General features: G+C 34.3%; 1 protein-coding gene and 1 long non-coding RNA gene across 3 annotated transcripts; one reads left to right on the top strand and one right to left on the bottom strand.

Moving 5' to 3' along the window:
- Nucleotides 1–6,128: 6,128 nt before the first annotated feature.
- LOC136340498 (uncharacterized) lies at nucleotides 6,129–15,660 on the bottom strand. Its single transcript, XM_066284644.1, has 4 exons — nucleotides 15,300–15,660; nucleotides 11,904–11,966; nucleotides 9,141–9,298; nucleotides 6,129–9,084 (listed from the first exon to the last, which is right to left on the bottom strand). Exons 1-4 carry the CDS (start codon nucleotides 15,520–15,522, stop codon nucleotides 8,881–8,883), a joined length of 648 nt encoding a protein of 215 aa, XP_066140741.1. The 5' UTR covers nucleotides 15,523–15,660; the 3' UTR covers nucleotides 6,129–8,880.
- On the top strand, nucleotides 14,458–16,246 carry LOC136340499 (uncharacterized). Of its 2 annotated transcripts, none has more exons than XR_010732317.1 (3): nucleotides 14,458–14,965; nucleotides 15,627–15,776; nucleotides 15,842–16,246. It is a non-coding gene; the product is annotated as an uncharacterized lncRNA (long non-coding RNA). The 2 variants fall into 2 exon arrangements; XR_010732318.1 differs by having other exon boundaries at nucleotides 15,592–15,776.
- The last annotated feature ends 223 nt before the right edge of the window (nucleotides 16,247–16,469 follow it).

Here is a 16,469-nt window from a genome sequence, read left to right as displayed (position 1 = left end):
TCCGCATTTTTATTCTAACGCGATTTTAACCACGTCTTCAACGCATGGAAACAACACTAGTTTGCTGTATAAACTATATTCGACAACGGCTTTGTTAAGGACATATAGGGTATCGAAGTTTCATATTTTTTTAAATTCGTCTTTTATGGTTCCCAAGGTTTTTGAGATATTTAACTCAAATTCTCAGTACAAACTAATGGTAGAATCGGGTGGATGTCCTTGGCATTGTTGCCTAGCGGTGAGGAACTGACTCGATACAATTTATCCATATATCCACATATTTTGCAACTAAATATAAAGTATATAACATCGTATAAGCTAATAATAGACACCAAAGATGCACTGCTGAGAAAAGACGAAATATAAAAATTAATTCTAACAAGATTAACTCTATAAACCCACGAACACCTACTAAACAAGCTGAATAACTGCATTATATTCATTGTTGCTCCTTAATTTAGCTAGACTCGTACGAAGTTCACTGCTCATAGAGTTTAGGGGACTTGTGGGTATGTTTGTTCCAGTGAATGTGAGCGTTTCTCAAGAAAAACTTTTTTTTTTTCTTGAGTTGGACCCCTCTGTAGATGTCGTTTTTCAGCCCTGCCTTAAGTCCATTTTCCTGCATGGCTTTTACTCTTTTAAAAGCCAATTTTGTAAATCTTGTACGCGAACGTAGGGGGTGGACACCAGCTCCTTTAGAAAGGAAAAGGTAATTTCTGAGGTCAATTTATAAACGTCTATATTGCAACGTTTAAAAATTCCCTTTTAACGGCCATGTAGGAGAACGGACTTGAGGCAAGGGTGAAAGACAACATATACAGATGGGTCAAAACCAAGAACAAACACTCTGACCCCGTCGACTATTTCTTGATAAAAGCTCAAATTCTCTGGGATAAACACATCCGCAAGTTTCTAAACTCTATGAGTAGTGAACTTGGCATTAGTCTCGCTAGAGTAAGGAACAACAATGAAAACCAGAAGCGGGCAAATAGGTGGACCGAATTGAGCAACTGTATTATGAACAACACAATTCCAGCAACATGGAAAAAAGGAATAACGGTAACTGTCCCAAATAGGGAACTGGATAATGCACACATACAAAACTAGGGGCTTATTGCATAGCTCCTGGTACTAAGTAAAGGTTTTGAACGCATTATGAAAACCAGACTTCAGGAACCGATCGGAAAAATTTCAATTATGCACCCACTCATTGTTTTGTCGAAAAACACACGAAAGAAACACATTTACGCGGTAGAAGATCAGAAAGTATACATTCTCATCACTATTAACGAGGCATTTAAGAGCATTTAGTGCAGTGGCGTAATACTCGAATTATACGGACTTCGAGAGCCAAAATATATAATTCATATTATCAAAAAGCCAATTGAAAAAAAAAACACAACTAAAACTACGAATTGACAATACTCTTTCATTCCCTTTTTCTCCTGAACGAGGGTTCCCTCAGGAATTGCCGCTTTCACCCTTCCTTTGTAATGTATACTGCCATGAAATATAACCATTAAAGATAAAAACCATATCGGCAAAACAGTGTGTACAGGGTGTTTCGGAATAAGTGTGCCGACTGCTGACTGTGGGTTTCTATAATCGAAATGTGAAGAAAAGTTTTTGACAAACATGAGTTCGTTCCAGCATTAAATATTTTCATGAAAATTGCGGAGCGTGAAATACGTATGAGGATGTATCCCTTAAGCGGAAAACAATGTTTCAAATTTCACCAGAGGCGTCCCCATCGTAGAGATTTTGAACATTTTAAACGTAAAATGTGACACGTCACTGGTTAAAAAAATAATGATTTTCAGAATGTTTCATTTTTCAGTGAAAAAGGGGTATCTTGAATATTTTTCATAACATTTTTACTTAAGGAATCAGGCCAAAAAATTCAACAAAAAAGTACAAATGAGATATACAGGGTTTTCGTAAACGCACCTAAAAATTTTCAAGAGATGCAGACCTCACAAAAACAGATATTTAGGACAAAGTTACATCCGAAATCGCTTCGTTTGCGAGATACAGATTGTTTAATTTCCTTTCTTGTATCTTTTAAATGTTTGAAAAACAGTTTTAGATAAAAATATGATATTGCGTGGAACACGCTAGGGCGGGGCAAGTGTACGTGTTCCGGAGTAGGCAGAATATTTCCACTCCTACCAGTGGCGTCTGTAGAGCCGTTCAACAGGATGTTTTTAATGAGATAAATGGTACACTACTGACTGTGCTCACCAACAAACCGGTATAGATTTTCAAGTGCAATTTTTTTTTTAATTCTTTAAGAGACATGCACGTTTCCGCCCTCAACCCTGCCATTTCAATTCCCTTATAATCATTCCTCTTTTTTTCTATTTAAAATCCGCTCATCCGAAAACATTGCTGAGGTGTACAATCATTTAAGCCTGAATGGCTCACGGTGACACGTTGGACATTTGAATAGCCAACGAACCGAGTGTTGCTCTAGCGAAAACCTCGGCTTTAAAAGCGTTTACATAATGTGTCGAGCTTGGGTTTAAATACACAAAATTATTAATCAAGTCCAGATTACTCTGTCCACTTTGCAGCGTCCAGTTTACGTTCAAACAGTGTGTTAGTCGAAATATGAAAGTTGTATTCAGAGTGATGTTAATTTTATAATTGGAGCTTTTTCGCACGATTAGCACAAGATAAAGATATCGTCAACATCGTTTTCTGTGAAATTTTAAATTGTTCTTGCGAAGCCGATAAATGAGGTGATAGAGGAGGGAAACTTAAAAAAAATAATAAAATAAAAATTGAACGTGACCCAAGTGTTTGATTTATGAATCGCCCATTTGTAACAATGTAGGTCGCCCTCTTCTAATTCAATTATAACGCATTTAGGTAGGTACCTACTAAATGTTTTACCAAATTTAATTCGTTTTATTAGTCGCGATTGTTCGTGGAGCTTCAGCATAAAAGCCGTTAAAAGGGCCATTAATCTTTCGAAAAGGTTTTTTTTTCTTGCGGCTGCTAGAAAAACAATGTTTCCTAATTGTAGGAGGGATTTCTTTATCGGGAACAAACTGGTCATTCTCAGAAAGCGATCGTTTTTGTGTCGAGTCTTCAAAAAAATCCTCTCCATCTATACTTGGATAATACTGTGAGCTCAAAAATAAATTTCACGATGAAAGCTTATTCCCAATACAGCTACAACACAATACCGATAATAATCCCTAATACAAAGTCAGTCTAGAAAACCTCTCAATTCAGTTTTATTTCTAGTTTCAATGCTCTATTTGAAAATTTTCCATCAATAGATCCTAATGGAAACTTAACGTTCCAAATAATGTGCAATAGATTGCCATTACTAATTCAATTCGTTCTTCTATTATTATTGCTTTTAAAGGGCCTGACAACAAAATCGCCAGGACCGCCGCTTTGCTTTGAAGAAATATTGTCCAGTTTATTATATTTAATGCCTCGTTTGTCATCTAAAACTAACGTTCACCAACGCTTCTCACCCTAAAGGAGAAAGGATGTTGTGCAATTAGCTTCATGGCTGCTAAAACAAGTTCTCTTTGTTAAATTAGTGGCAAAGCTAAAAAGCTTTCAACAAATTCGACTGCTATTCGCACAGTTTAAATTGAGCTTTTTAATCAATCTGGCTCATTCAAATTCAAAACAAAAGTCGGTAACTAAATGTACCTACGAGTCTTTCATTTCCAGGTTTCAACAATCGTACACAAATGTAAAATTGAATCAGGATTTAAACGCGATATTTACGAGAAATATTAAATTTTACGAGCGAAATTCGTAAAATGCCCCGCTTTATGTTAGAATTTTCATTAGTTATTGGAAAATTTTGTGGGGTTTGTTGTCGGAAAATAGAACTGGTTGTGAAAGGCCAAAATAGCACGGAAACAAGGATCTTACAATGAAGCGTTACTATCAAGCAATTTGTAAATGCATAAAATCCACAGAAATTTCCATTATGATCGTTAGTAAACTGTGAACTATTTAGAATAATGAGTTTATTTGAATTGAAAGGAAACGAGGATTGCAGCAAATTATTTATTAGCCACGATCGATTTTGAATCTACAAGGACGTACATAAACACATAACATTAGATTTGTTTAATTTTAAGGATGTTTCTTCCTCAATTTGTACGTATTTTTCATTCCCTCATTCTGAATGAATGAAAATATACAGGGTGAGTCGGGAGGATCGTGCCAAACTTCAGGAGCGTGTTGTACATGAAAAATAAATGTAAAGAAACTCAAATGTTGTTGTCCGATTTTCGTTTGTTTACAAGTTATAGCGTAAATAATATTAAAACATAAAGGTTAAGCAACATTTAGACGAAACGTTTCCTGGACGTTGGATTGGTCGTGGTGGCCCTATTAGTTGGCCTCCAAGGTCTCCAGACCTCACACCACTAGACTGTTGTTTGCGGGGTTGGTTTAAAACCGAAGTGTACAGAGTAAAGGTGGACACTCAAGATGCACTAATTCGACGCATTAGAAATGCTGCAGCTGCTATTAAAGAAAGACATGAAACAATCAGGAGCGCAACGAATGCTCTTCATAGACGAAGCCGAAAATGTGTAGAAGTTAATGGCAATATTTTTGAACATTTACTATGATATCCAAACGTTAATTTATGGAATTTCTTATGAAATTTATAATTTTTTTTAAATTTTATGTTTTAATTTTATTTACGCTATAACTTGTAAACAAACGAAAATCGGATAACAACATTTGAGTTTTTTTACATTTATTTTTCATGTACAACACGCTCCCGAAGTTTGGCACGATCCTCCCGACTCACCCTGTATAACGAGCATTCTGAAATTAGCGTGCAACAATACAACAAATGTCTCAAAATATGACGAATAATGCATTTTTCTAAGAAATTATTCTTTCGAACTTTTTTTGAGATTTTTCGAGAACATGCGTAAATTCTCTTTTCTCAAAAGCGACCTCTTCACTGCCAAATTAAAAATTTAAAACCACACGAACTCCCACATACCACGAATAATTTTTTGTGAGACGTCGGAGAGATACTTGTTTCCTCATATGTATATGAGTAATGGTTTTTGAAAAAAATAATGCCTCAACACGAATATTTTCGATTTCGAATTCGAGTAAGCACTTTTGGGTAGCGATTTAATTTCGCAATGTTCCTTTGCTTGGAGCTCACATCTGCATCTCTATTACTGTTTAAACAAAAATATGAACGTTTTTCGACTCATTACATGGAGCAGAGAAACCATTTTCAATGCACCACCTGCATAGCAAATGTGAAAATAACTTCTTATAACAATCACAACGAAATTCTACAACTCGGGCACTTTTGAGCTCAATTGGCCACAATTCATATTTAGGTATACACATGAAGTAACTGGTTTAGCAGCATTACTAAAGATAAATAGAGTTTTTTTGTTTAAAACCGTACTCATTTTTTTTTAATATAAGAGAAGAAATTTAAAGGCTGAAGATGCTGGAAGCTTCATAGCGTTTTCTATTGATAAAACTTTCATTTTATTTTTTGGTGGAACTAATGAATATCCACAATATTATGGAGAGTCAGCAACTTTAATTGGCTCCAAATTTCCGACTTTTAAATTTTGAATGATAACGACTATACTCGCGGTATCTGTAAAATGAGAGCGGAATAATGTTTAAAACTCACCAAAAACTGCAGTAAAATTTTGAGGAAATGCGATTAAGAATATGTATGAAGGACAACTCGTACGTTACGACACTTTAGCACTCGTGTAATACGTGAGCTCATGCACTACGTGAACTCATGCGCTTCTGACCCAGCTTACACGGATGCATATTAATCATAAATTATCGATCATTTTCCATGTATAAATTATGTTCGAAGAGAAATTATGTGAACCAAGTTTAACGTATTTGTGACACCTTTGAAGAATTTGTTACTCGTAGATATTAGACAGGACGCTTATTAGGTCAAAATTAGCTGAGGTAGCAATAATGAAATTCTTACTCTGCCAGTTCCTTCTAACATTAATCTCACCATTAATCAACAAATACAGCCTGGATGTACCCGCTCCTCTACTAGGTTCACTCCTTCGGTTTAAATCGTGGACTTGACCAATTCAAATAGAGTTTCATCAAAAATAAAACTACAATTTAACAACAGAGAACATTTATTTAAGTAGGTACACGAATATAACGTAAATACAAATAGTTATCTAATTTATATAATTAAAGCTAACTAATAACAACATTCAACTTCACTTAGTAAGTACCTTAAAATGGAATGTAGTCGTATGGACGGCTTTTTAACAGCCAGGAAGAATACTATGTGTGTAGCTTTATACAGAAAACTATGTTTTAAGGCCAATACAATTTAAATACACTAGAAGAAAGTGTTTTAAAACATGGCGAATTAGTACACTCTTGCACTAATTCAAAACATTTTTATTCGAGTTTAATAACATCGAGTAAAATTAATGCTCATAGCACCATAATAATTCAAAATCGAAAGTTAACGTCACCATCGGGATTTTTACTATACAGGATGTTATTGGATAAGTGCCCGATAACTCGCGGGGTGATTTCTCAAGCAGTTTTAAGATAGGGACTTCTTATAAACATGTTTCAAACAATGTGACACAAAAAAATTGCTTCTATTTAAAAATGTATTAATGGTAACTTGTGTCGCCCTCTAGAGGATACAAGTGAATGATTGGTAAATTTGAAATTTTCATCTCGAAAACCTCCGGAGACGAAATTTCGCAAAATTAGCCGGAAAATATCGGATAGTATAAAAAAATGTGCGATCTATTTTTTCAACTTTGACACCCCGTATCTGGAAAACTAAACAAGCTAGAACACATATTTATGAGAACTTTCTATCTTAGAACTACTTGAAAAATCACCCTGTGAAATATCGAACGCGCGTTATGCAATAACGCCCTGTAAATAATTATGTGATGTGAATTTGTAAATTTTCTATTCGCTAAAAAAATGAGTTTCGGCTATCACTCTGTGTACTACTATAATTATAAGTGAGTATAATATAACACATAATATATTGCTTAGTTTAGTTATGAGCTCGGAATTCAAGTGTAATTTTTGAAATTAATTACAAATTTTTTGGTGCTTTTTGACCGCTCAAGGCAATTGCAAAAATTGAATTTCTAGTAGAAAAGTAGCAATCTGTAACGAAATCTGCCTTGAAAATAAAAACATATTACTTATCACACCTGAAAATCGTACACGTACTTTTCACACCAACATGCAGGTGTGTTTATATGTACTTTGCACCCTGGCATGCTTGTGGAAAATACAGTGCGTACACGCCAATCACTTTCCATATTTAATGCTGTAAAAAAAAATAACCAATCAGAATTTCTGTGAAACTCACGTGTTTTTCTTTTCAATTTACCATTAGGAACACCTTCAAGCAACCAGCTTCTGGCGTATCTTAGTATTATTTCGGTATTCCGTATCATAAAAATGTATGTACTTATAGTAATATTTAACTTAGTGTTTGAAATAATAATATCCTTATTTGAGTGATGTAATGTAGTGATGTAAGTTGCACAATTTACATTATTTCATTGCACATTTACCCTTGTGAATTAAGGTACTTTTAAAAAATATTGAGAATAAAGCGCGTGCTTTCTCCATTACTTTAAAACGTCATTCGAGGTGTTTATAATATATTTGGGCAAACAGGCCTGTTTTCCATTTTTAGGAGAAAACTCACACATTTTCAGAATTGATCTTTTTAGACCCATATTTCAACCGTTTCCCTTTTAAGATGGCGCACTCTTACTGGGACCAAATTTGTTCTATGATTCAGATTGAATATTCCACCATCTAGCAATAAAATAATGCTATAGAAAATGTTTTTCTATAATTGTTTGAAAAACATCGCAGATTACTCCCGATCGAGATCGCAGGCCCTAATTACTTCACAACAGTTTTATTTTTATTATTATATTTTGTTCTGTTACGTTTTATAGTATACAATTTTTTATTATTTTTAGCAACCGAACTGACGGACTTGGCGGATTTCATTTCGTAATTACTTGCATATTGAAACCAAGTACCTTCATTTAACCCTGTTAACAAGTTCAACAAATTTAAAAGAGACCATGTGTAAAACTCATTAGAGATTCATATTTGGATTAACTCGTGCCGCGTTCGCTCCTCCCGCGGAAGCCCACTCGTTACACAAAGCTATGCATTTCCTACCTGGCTAGGTAAATAGCTATTTTTACATATTATTTAGAGTAGGTATTTGTAAAAGTTTTTTTTTTGTTTTTGCTGATTGAGGTTGACAGGCCCATTTGCCGCCAAAAATCATAAACCGCTTCTAAAAATAAAATAATTACAGCAGGGAACTTATTTGCTTCGAAAATTACAAGAATGCTTAAGGATATACGAGAAGTAACAACTTTTCCGCTGTAATATCACGGACATTAAGCTCATGCCCAATCAATATACCTACAAAATGCACTTCCCTATTTACTAAGGTCTAGCCACATATTAATCTCCCTCTTTATTGCTCAATAATCAAATTACTTTTTAGAACGTATAATATTTGAAGGGGATTTTGTGATACTTTACGAGAATAATGCCCGAAACTTTCGGTTTGCATACACAAAGATAAAAAGTTTCCAACTTATCCTCTGAACAACAGTAAAACTGTTCTGTCCCCGACGTTTAAGGCAACTTTTCGCATATTACATTAAGATTTCCCAAAGTTGAATGCTACACCAAAACTTCAAATTATCTCTTTTGTGTAATGTGCCTTAATGAATTTTTTTTAAAGATATTAAAGATGGGTTTGAAAAAGACGCGAACAGTCATTTCACGGGGGGGACTACTGGTATTCTTCCTTCACTCCTATCACAACATTTTTTCAGACTAGTAGCGATTAGGTGTTTTGTTCATAGCAGGATTATCATAAGCATAATCCAAGGCACTATCTTCAGCTGGACGGCGGTCAATTGAAGTAGAAACCGTAACGGGACTATGATCAGAATTGATCGTTGTCGATGGCATTTCAAGTTTCAAATCTCTCCTGTTATTGCCGTTCTGGTTTTGAGTTGGGTCTCTGGACGAGTCATTCTAGAAAACAGATAATTTGAAATGTTGCCTCTTTTTAAGTAAATCAGGCAGCTCACTTTTTTGAAAATTTTGCCTTTAATGACGTTCCAAGTGACGTTTTTTTTTACCTTACATCTGTAGAGTTGGAAGATAAGGGCGCACGCGAGTACCACCATTAGAAGAACGATTAAGGTCAGTGTAATGGTTACAGTGCGGGAAAGCCGTGCTACGATAGCTGAAAGTTGAAAGAGTAGTAATGTCAAAATTCAATTAAATATTAATAACACGAAAGATTTAAGTCATTATTTTGGTTACAGAGTTCTCTACTGTCTAATCTTGTTCCAGAAATTTGGAAAATAATCTTGAACTTGCTGATCTGATTTAATATCTCGAGATTCTTTCCGCAGTCACAGCTCCTAAATTAGCAAGTCGGTACATGCAAGATCCAAAGTTCACCTCTCAACGTGGACATGATTTTGGGAATGATTAAAGCCGGACAATGTTCGGAAATAAACCCGAACGCTTCACGATGCGGGAAAATCATTTTTCATAGATATGACGTAGCGGCGTCCAAAACTCTCATCAATCTTCTTTCAATACGACCGTTTGAAAATGGCCAGGAGTCGCAAAAAATCCCTATTTCTAACGATTTCCCATATCCCGACATCGAGACTCGAGTTTGGGACACCCTGTATATCTGATTCGTGATTGAAACATTGTCATTCAAACAATGCCTTCCAAACTTTCCCTTTTGTTCCAGACAAATTAGACAGTTCGGTAGACCCTTGTGAGCGGTTTCAAGTTTTCGTCGATCACTGAAGTTAGTCGGAAGTAGGTACTAATTTAGGAGTATGTCATCCACCATCTGAACATGAACATATTTCATCGCTCATCGTGTAATATTCAAAAGCACACTCCGTAAACATACTACAGTACGATGTTAGTTTTATAACTAGCTTGCATTTTGTTTTGGCTGAGCATAGAGATGAAGAAGTGTTTGTTTGTAATGGAAAGAAACTTCCAATACTCAAAGCCAGCGATGCGAAATTGAAAGAACGAATATTTGTTGAACCGTAAATTAGAAAGTTTGTGAAGTACAGGTTGTTTGAAAAGGAGGAAACTCTCGACGAGGAATTATTTTTAATTCAGTTGTCACGAAGTGTATGAACTTTATGATTGTCGGTATTCACATGCGATATTTTCAGAGAGAGCTAATATTTGTGAAATGACTACATCTACCACAAAATCAGGTCCATAGAGATACGGTGAAACGTAAACATAACACCTTTAACATGTTAAAAGAAGTAAAAGCGTGCTATGAGCATGAATGTATCATAATTTACCACATTAAATAAACTTTAATCGGTCGTTAAATAATGTTATTTTTAATAAACGTTTTATTGACGATTAAAATTCATATTTTGAACCTTGTCTGGCTTTTAGAAACATGACATCAAAACACAAAATTCGCTGTTGTTTCTCTCTGTTCATAGCTACGTACTTTGATATCTTATTAATAGTTCTGTCATCCCACTTCAATTCGACTGAATAAAAGAGGAAAGCAGCAGTTCTAGACCTAGATACTTCTGCACTTATGAACCGCTAGCCGTGATTCTCCCTTTGAGCCCCGATGAAATTCAGTATTTTCTCGTTTAACTAAGTTTCAAGCAAAAGTTACAAAACAAATATACAGAGTGTCCCAGTTGTAAAGGTAGTAAATTCCACCACGTATTTTACATTGAAAAATAAGTCATGTAAATTATATACCAAAAACGCTTCGTTACGAAAGTACAGGGTGTTAGAGTTTTATTAAAAATCACAAATTCTTGAATATGTTGAAAATCGCTTGAGAAATTTTAATGAAATTTTGTAGATTTTCACAGTTAATATGACATCTCTAGATTTCTTCGTTTGGGGTTGCATGAAAACCGCAGTTTACGAAACTCTCGTAAATTCTCGAGAAGAATTAATGAAGCAAACTGAAAATGCTGCCGTGACCATTGCACTAGTTCATCTCGCGGATGTAAGGTAGTATTAAGTAAGGCACAAAGTAAGGTACAAAATGGTGGCCACTTTGAACGACCTTTGTGAGAATGTCCTTAGTTTTTCTCAGATTAAAACATTGAAATGGCCTTTATTTTCTTGTTTTGAAAACATCGTACAAAGAAAAGTCCAAAGACTTTTTCTCTTTTATTGAACAAGAAATTCAGAAATAATTTATAACTTAAGAAAAACCAGTGCCGTACCATTTTTTCTTTAAAAATATTAAACGGCTCGCCCGTATGCACGTTACTGGTAGAACTAAAAACAATATTTTTATCGTGAAATGCGTCTTGTTATTGACCTTGCTTGAAATTTCATTAAAATATCTCAAACGGTTTCGGACATATTCAGGAATTTGTAATTTTTTAATAAAACTTCAACACCCTGTACTTTCGTAACGAAGCATTTTTGGTATATAATTTATATGACAAACTACACTTATTTTTCAATGTAAAATACGTGGTTGAATTTACTACCTTTACAACTGGGACACCCTGTACAAACCAAATTCCATTTTTTGATTAGTTTCTTCAATTATCAAGTAGATGGAAACAGATAAAAATTTCATTCTCTATGTATCTGCAATAATAAATTGCGGCCAATTGAATGGCCGCAATGAAGATTTCTTTGCAAACTTCAATTTTGTTATTTTATTGCTCTACATTCACATGCTTATTTTACCCACTTCAGCGTGAACGCTAAAAATGAAATAACAAAAAATATTCTATTCGATTGGACGAAACTCGTACTTCACGATGAAAAAGACTATGAAACATTGTTAAATTATTGATACGTACATCTTAAGTCCGAATCATCATCATCGGCGTCTTTTCTTACATATCGAAGCTCGTGTAGGTAATCTGAAAACCAAATATTCATTTATATCAAAGATATTGAATCACTGTATTATAATTTGTATTTTTTTCTTGTCTCCATGAGTATACAAACAAAAGCTAAAAAGTTGTACGTATTCGCTTGAGACTTCATGGGAATTCGGCTCTTTTTGGATGGATTAAGTCGACCCATTATTCTAATTTGGACAAGAAACCCCGTTTTAAAACTTTTAAGCGTCATAAAAATGAAATTTATTCCTACAGGTTTTGGCATCAAGAACCGTTTATTTATTTTTTTTTTATAGTGAATCCTTCAAATTAGGTAGAACTCAGATATTATTTTATGCGAATCACATTTTCCAAACAGAAAAATTTTAAGAAACTGTCCATCTGCTCAGTCAGAGGAAAATTCAAGTCATTCAATATATAAAATTCATAATTACATTATGAGTCAGAATATTTTGGACTTTATGAAAAACTATAATTAAATTATAGAGGACGTATCTCTGTACGCTGACACAATCTCTGGAGGAGGCATTAAATATGGAGAAAGGGAAAAATGGAAAAGAATTTTTCTGCATGTCTTTAAATATTGTAATGGTTGAAATAGAACAATGGAAGATCGAAATGTTGACGTATTTTTTCGTTATCGAGGTGCCCTAAATATTATCAGTTTATTATTAGATGCCTAGGTTATTGGCTTAATATTAGCCCGAAGGGTTTTCTTGAAACTGAAGAAGGTTTCTATTGAAATTAGGCCGATAGGGCTTCTAGTTAAGATATGCATAATATTTAGAGAGCCGAATTCTCGTTAGAGTGCACATTATGAAATCCATAGATTTCCATAACATTTGTGGAGGTGTGGAGGTTTGCGGAAACCTTCATCATATTACATTCTATAATAAACCTAATTAACATTTTACATTATTAATATTCTAGTGCATTGTAAATTGCTATCTATGGTATAGGTACCTTTTAGATTATTCCTAATCTCGTTTGCACAATCTCGCCTATTTATTATGGCTAGCATGAATAGGGATTTACGATGTTTGCATAAGCGAAATCATCAGCCTATCGAATCATCTTTATTGCACATGTACAATAAAATTATAGAACTAGATATCGCGCAACCATAAGTGTTTTACACAAATTAATCACGTTATTATTGTATAGATGGTCCGATTTATGCACATAGATATACCAAAAAAAGTGTGAGTTGGGCTCTACAGGATTTACTCTCGCTTAATTTTTGTTTATGGGGCGCCACTGATACTTTCCTTACACGATTTTGTTGATTTTCTGCCATTACAAAAGGAATACTTAAATAAAGAAACATATAACAATTTTACTTTAATATCCCGTATTTCAAAACATTATATTCTTAACTAAGACAATTGGGATAAACCATGATAGTTTGACTTCAGGTAACTGTGGCAGTGCTTTGTATAGACAATTTAGGGATACCCGCTACGTCCAGATTTTCACTAATCCATCGTATAATAATTTTAGGACACATATTTATAGCTACTTTTCATTCTGCCCCAAGGAATTTTTACAGTGCATAGAAACGTTCCGAGAGAGTTAAAGAAACACTGGAAACCCACCAACGCAATTTAAACCAATCTGGATTCGATAGGTAGTTTGGAAGAGACTCCCTAATAAAGTTACAGAAACTTTGAATTGAAAGAACGAAAAAACTAAATTTGGCTTCATTTGCGAATTTTAGCAAACCGATGCGTTCCGAATTCTTAATACGTATACCCATTTAGAATAAAGATCAAGTGCTCATTCTGGGAAAAAGCTAACTTATCGACCAGAAAAAAAATAAAACTTACACATTTAGTGGGTTAGATCAGACTTCTACGAAATTACGAACATACAAACTATGAGGTTCTAATGTTTATTCCGAAGGGATTTTTTCTAAAATTTCATAAAATCGGCTGACCGCGTATTTACAATTTAAAAAAAAACTGAAAAGTAGTAGATCTAATGCACACCCAATACATGGTCTGAAAAATCACACACAAACGAAAAAGTTAATAGGGGCGAAACACCTTTATAGGACACCCGGTATATCTGCGACGTCATTTGTGATAAATTTATTTGAAATCGGATTAATGTGGATCACTGATCAAACAACAGAAAAGAATTGTTTGGCTATTATGAACTAATCTGACCTAATTAGTCATCACATGATTCTAAAAACAATTTAATGAAGTTATCTGATTTCAGTGGTAAGCTAAATTTTATGCGGGGGATAAAGGGTAAAGTAAAGGTGGTCGTTAATATAGATTTATATGGATGGTCTCTCTTGAACCAACATTTTTTATTTCTTCAAATATTCGGCATAGTCAACTGCCCGGGTCAAATAACCGGGCAAATTCTGATCAATTGACCGCTACGTATATGACCATTCATAGTTTATGATCCTTCTAAAACTCGATTTACGTTGGGAAGCACTGTTCTGAAATCGCAATCGAATATTAAATTTTTTACCCTCCTTTTGCGTACTTAATCTCACATTATTCCATGAATTTATTAACAGTGATAAGTCATTAATAAATACTATAAATAGAAACTATGTTAAATATTACAGAACATTTCAGACTTCCCAGCTTTTCCACTCTTAAACACAATCACAATTTATTTGTGATTAGATAGATATGTTAATGTAAAGAATACATATTGATTTCCATATTTTTTCAATAATAATTATATAATATAAGATAATTCCCGCCATTATACCAAGCGCGACTTCCCCACTTTAAACGCGCTCCATTAATTTACAGATATTTTTAAATACATATAGTGGTTTGAATTAACCCTGGCCATACCAATTATTGCTCATTATTTTAGAGTGATTTAATATTTAATTTTGTGTTCATAGCTACTTAAAGGAATTTGGAAAGCCCGGGAAGTCGGTATTCTTTCTTCAGCAAGAGCCTGATTAATGCGATCTTCAAGATAACACTAGTTTCACCTAACCACTGGGAATTGCATCTACGCCAATTCAAATTTTAGCTCAGGTACCATTAGTTTTATCATATTTTTTGAAGTATTTTTTCATTTATAGGTATTTGGTCTATGCCACGACCACTATTATTTCGTGTCAATATTAAAAATATCCTATCTCAAATTGCATATATAGCAATGTCGCAATACCACTAGATCGACCTGTATACATGAATTTTTTTTTGTTCACTATCATTTTTTTAGACATCTTTTACTCGGTGGTAGCAGCTATCAAAATTGATGTTATTCGTAATTAACTTTTCTATAATCACTTTTCTGTCCATTGTTTCAGAATGCAACACACTCACAAGCTCTCTTAGTTTTATCAAATATACTACCATCACCTACCTTGACACTGCGACTCGCAAATACTCTTTTCGTAGCTATGAACTAGTGACTTATTACACACATTAGCACATTCCTGACAAGTCCTATCGAGGTCTGAGCAGTATTGGTTGAGTTTACACACCCTTTGTCCGCATTTGGACCCATCTAGAGTAATGCCCCCATGCACTCCGAAGAAACACTCCCACAAAACAATACTCACAAACAACAGAATAACTTTTCCCATGTTAAACCTTTAACTTGAAAAATCACATTTTATGGTGCTTAATACAACAGGTGTGACGCTATTTGATAGGTATCTTCAGTGATTGCGACGTAACCATGTTATAGAATTTTACCTGGGTGAGTCAGGACCTGTATGCCCGGTGCTTATGGTAGATAACAATAGAAGTCAATTTCGCTTGAGACGGGTACCATTGTAAGGCAACGGGTAGGGGATTGTACAACCTGACCACTATGCGGTGCTGTACCTCCGTTACGGTAATAAGCAAATAAGTGATTAGTGGTAATTACAATTTAAATATAGAAGCATATGTATTTTGTAGTTACTTATTGGATCATTTGATGGTACCATGAACACCTTCTAGAAAAACACGTGAGATAAATAAAATGAATTTATTCGCATGTAACATTTGCAGTAAAACATGCATTAGAGACCTTTACATGGTTTACATAAAACGCCCTGTTATACCTCTTATTACAGAGCGACGTTTATTTCACAAGGCTGCAAGCACCATTTTGGAAATTCCTCTACTTAAAGTAATCATTAATTCAACCTCAATAAAAAGCAATAAAATCACTTCAGTAAATTCTCGTTTTTCCTAAGAATAACCATAATTAGAACATTTTTTCGAGGGAAAGAGAATTATAAACAGTAACCATATTATTACAATAAATTAAAACTGGTTTTTAAGAAAAAAAGTCCGTAATTTCTTAAAAAAAAAACGAATCAAAATTTGCAGCAAAATGGCGTCCGTAACGCTCACAACTTTGGCGCATCATCTCTAATTTCGTTCTTAAACACATATGCAGATAGTCCACATCGTCTAGAACCTACCGGTTAATTCCATCGGAGTTCAGAAAATAATGAGAGGACGACATTGTTACAGTTGCAACAGATCTATAATAAAACTCCATTCTCCTGTTTTTCCCATTGAATTCAACAACGAATTG

Source organism: Euwallacea fornicatus, chromosome 8, assembly GCF_040115645.1.
Source record: "Euwallacea fornicatus isolate EFF26 chromosome 8, ASM4011564v1, whole genome shotgun sequence".
NCBI classification, from domain to species: Eukaryota; Metazoa; Arthropoda; class Insecta; order Coleoptera; family Curculionidae; genus Euwallacea; species Euwallacea fornicatus.
This window is presented reverse-complemented; position numbering and strand designations above follow the sequence as displayed.

Coding starts and splice junctions, on each gene's coding strand:
- LOC136340498 (XM_066284644.1), bottom strand. CDS start 15,522: ATGGGAAAAGTTATTCTGTTGTTTGTGAGTATTGTTTTGTGGGAGTGT. Junction 9,299..11,903: donor TGATGATTCGGACTTAAGAT/GTACGTATCAAT, acceptor TTCAACTTTCAG/CTATCGTAGCACGGCTTTCC. Junction 9,085..9,140: donor AAGGCAAAATTTTCAAAAAA/GTGAGCTGCCTG, acceptor TCTGTTTTCTAG/AATGACTCGTCCAGAGACCC.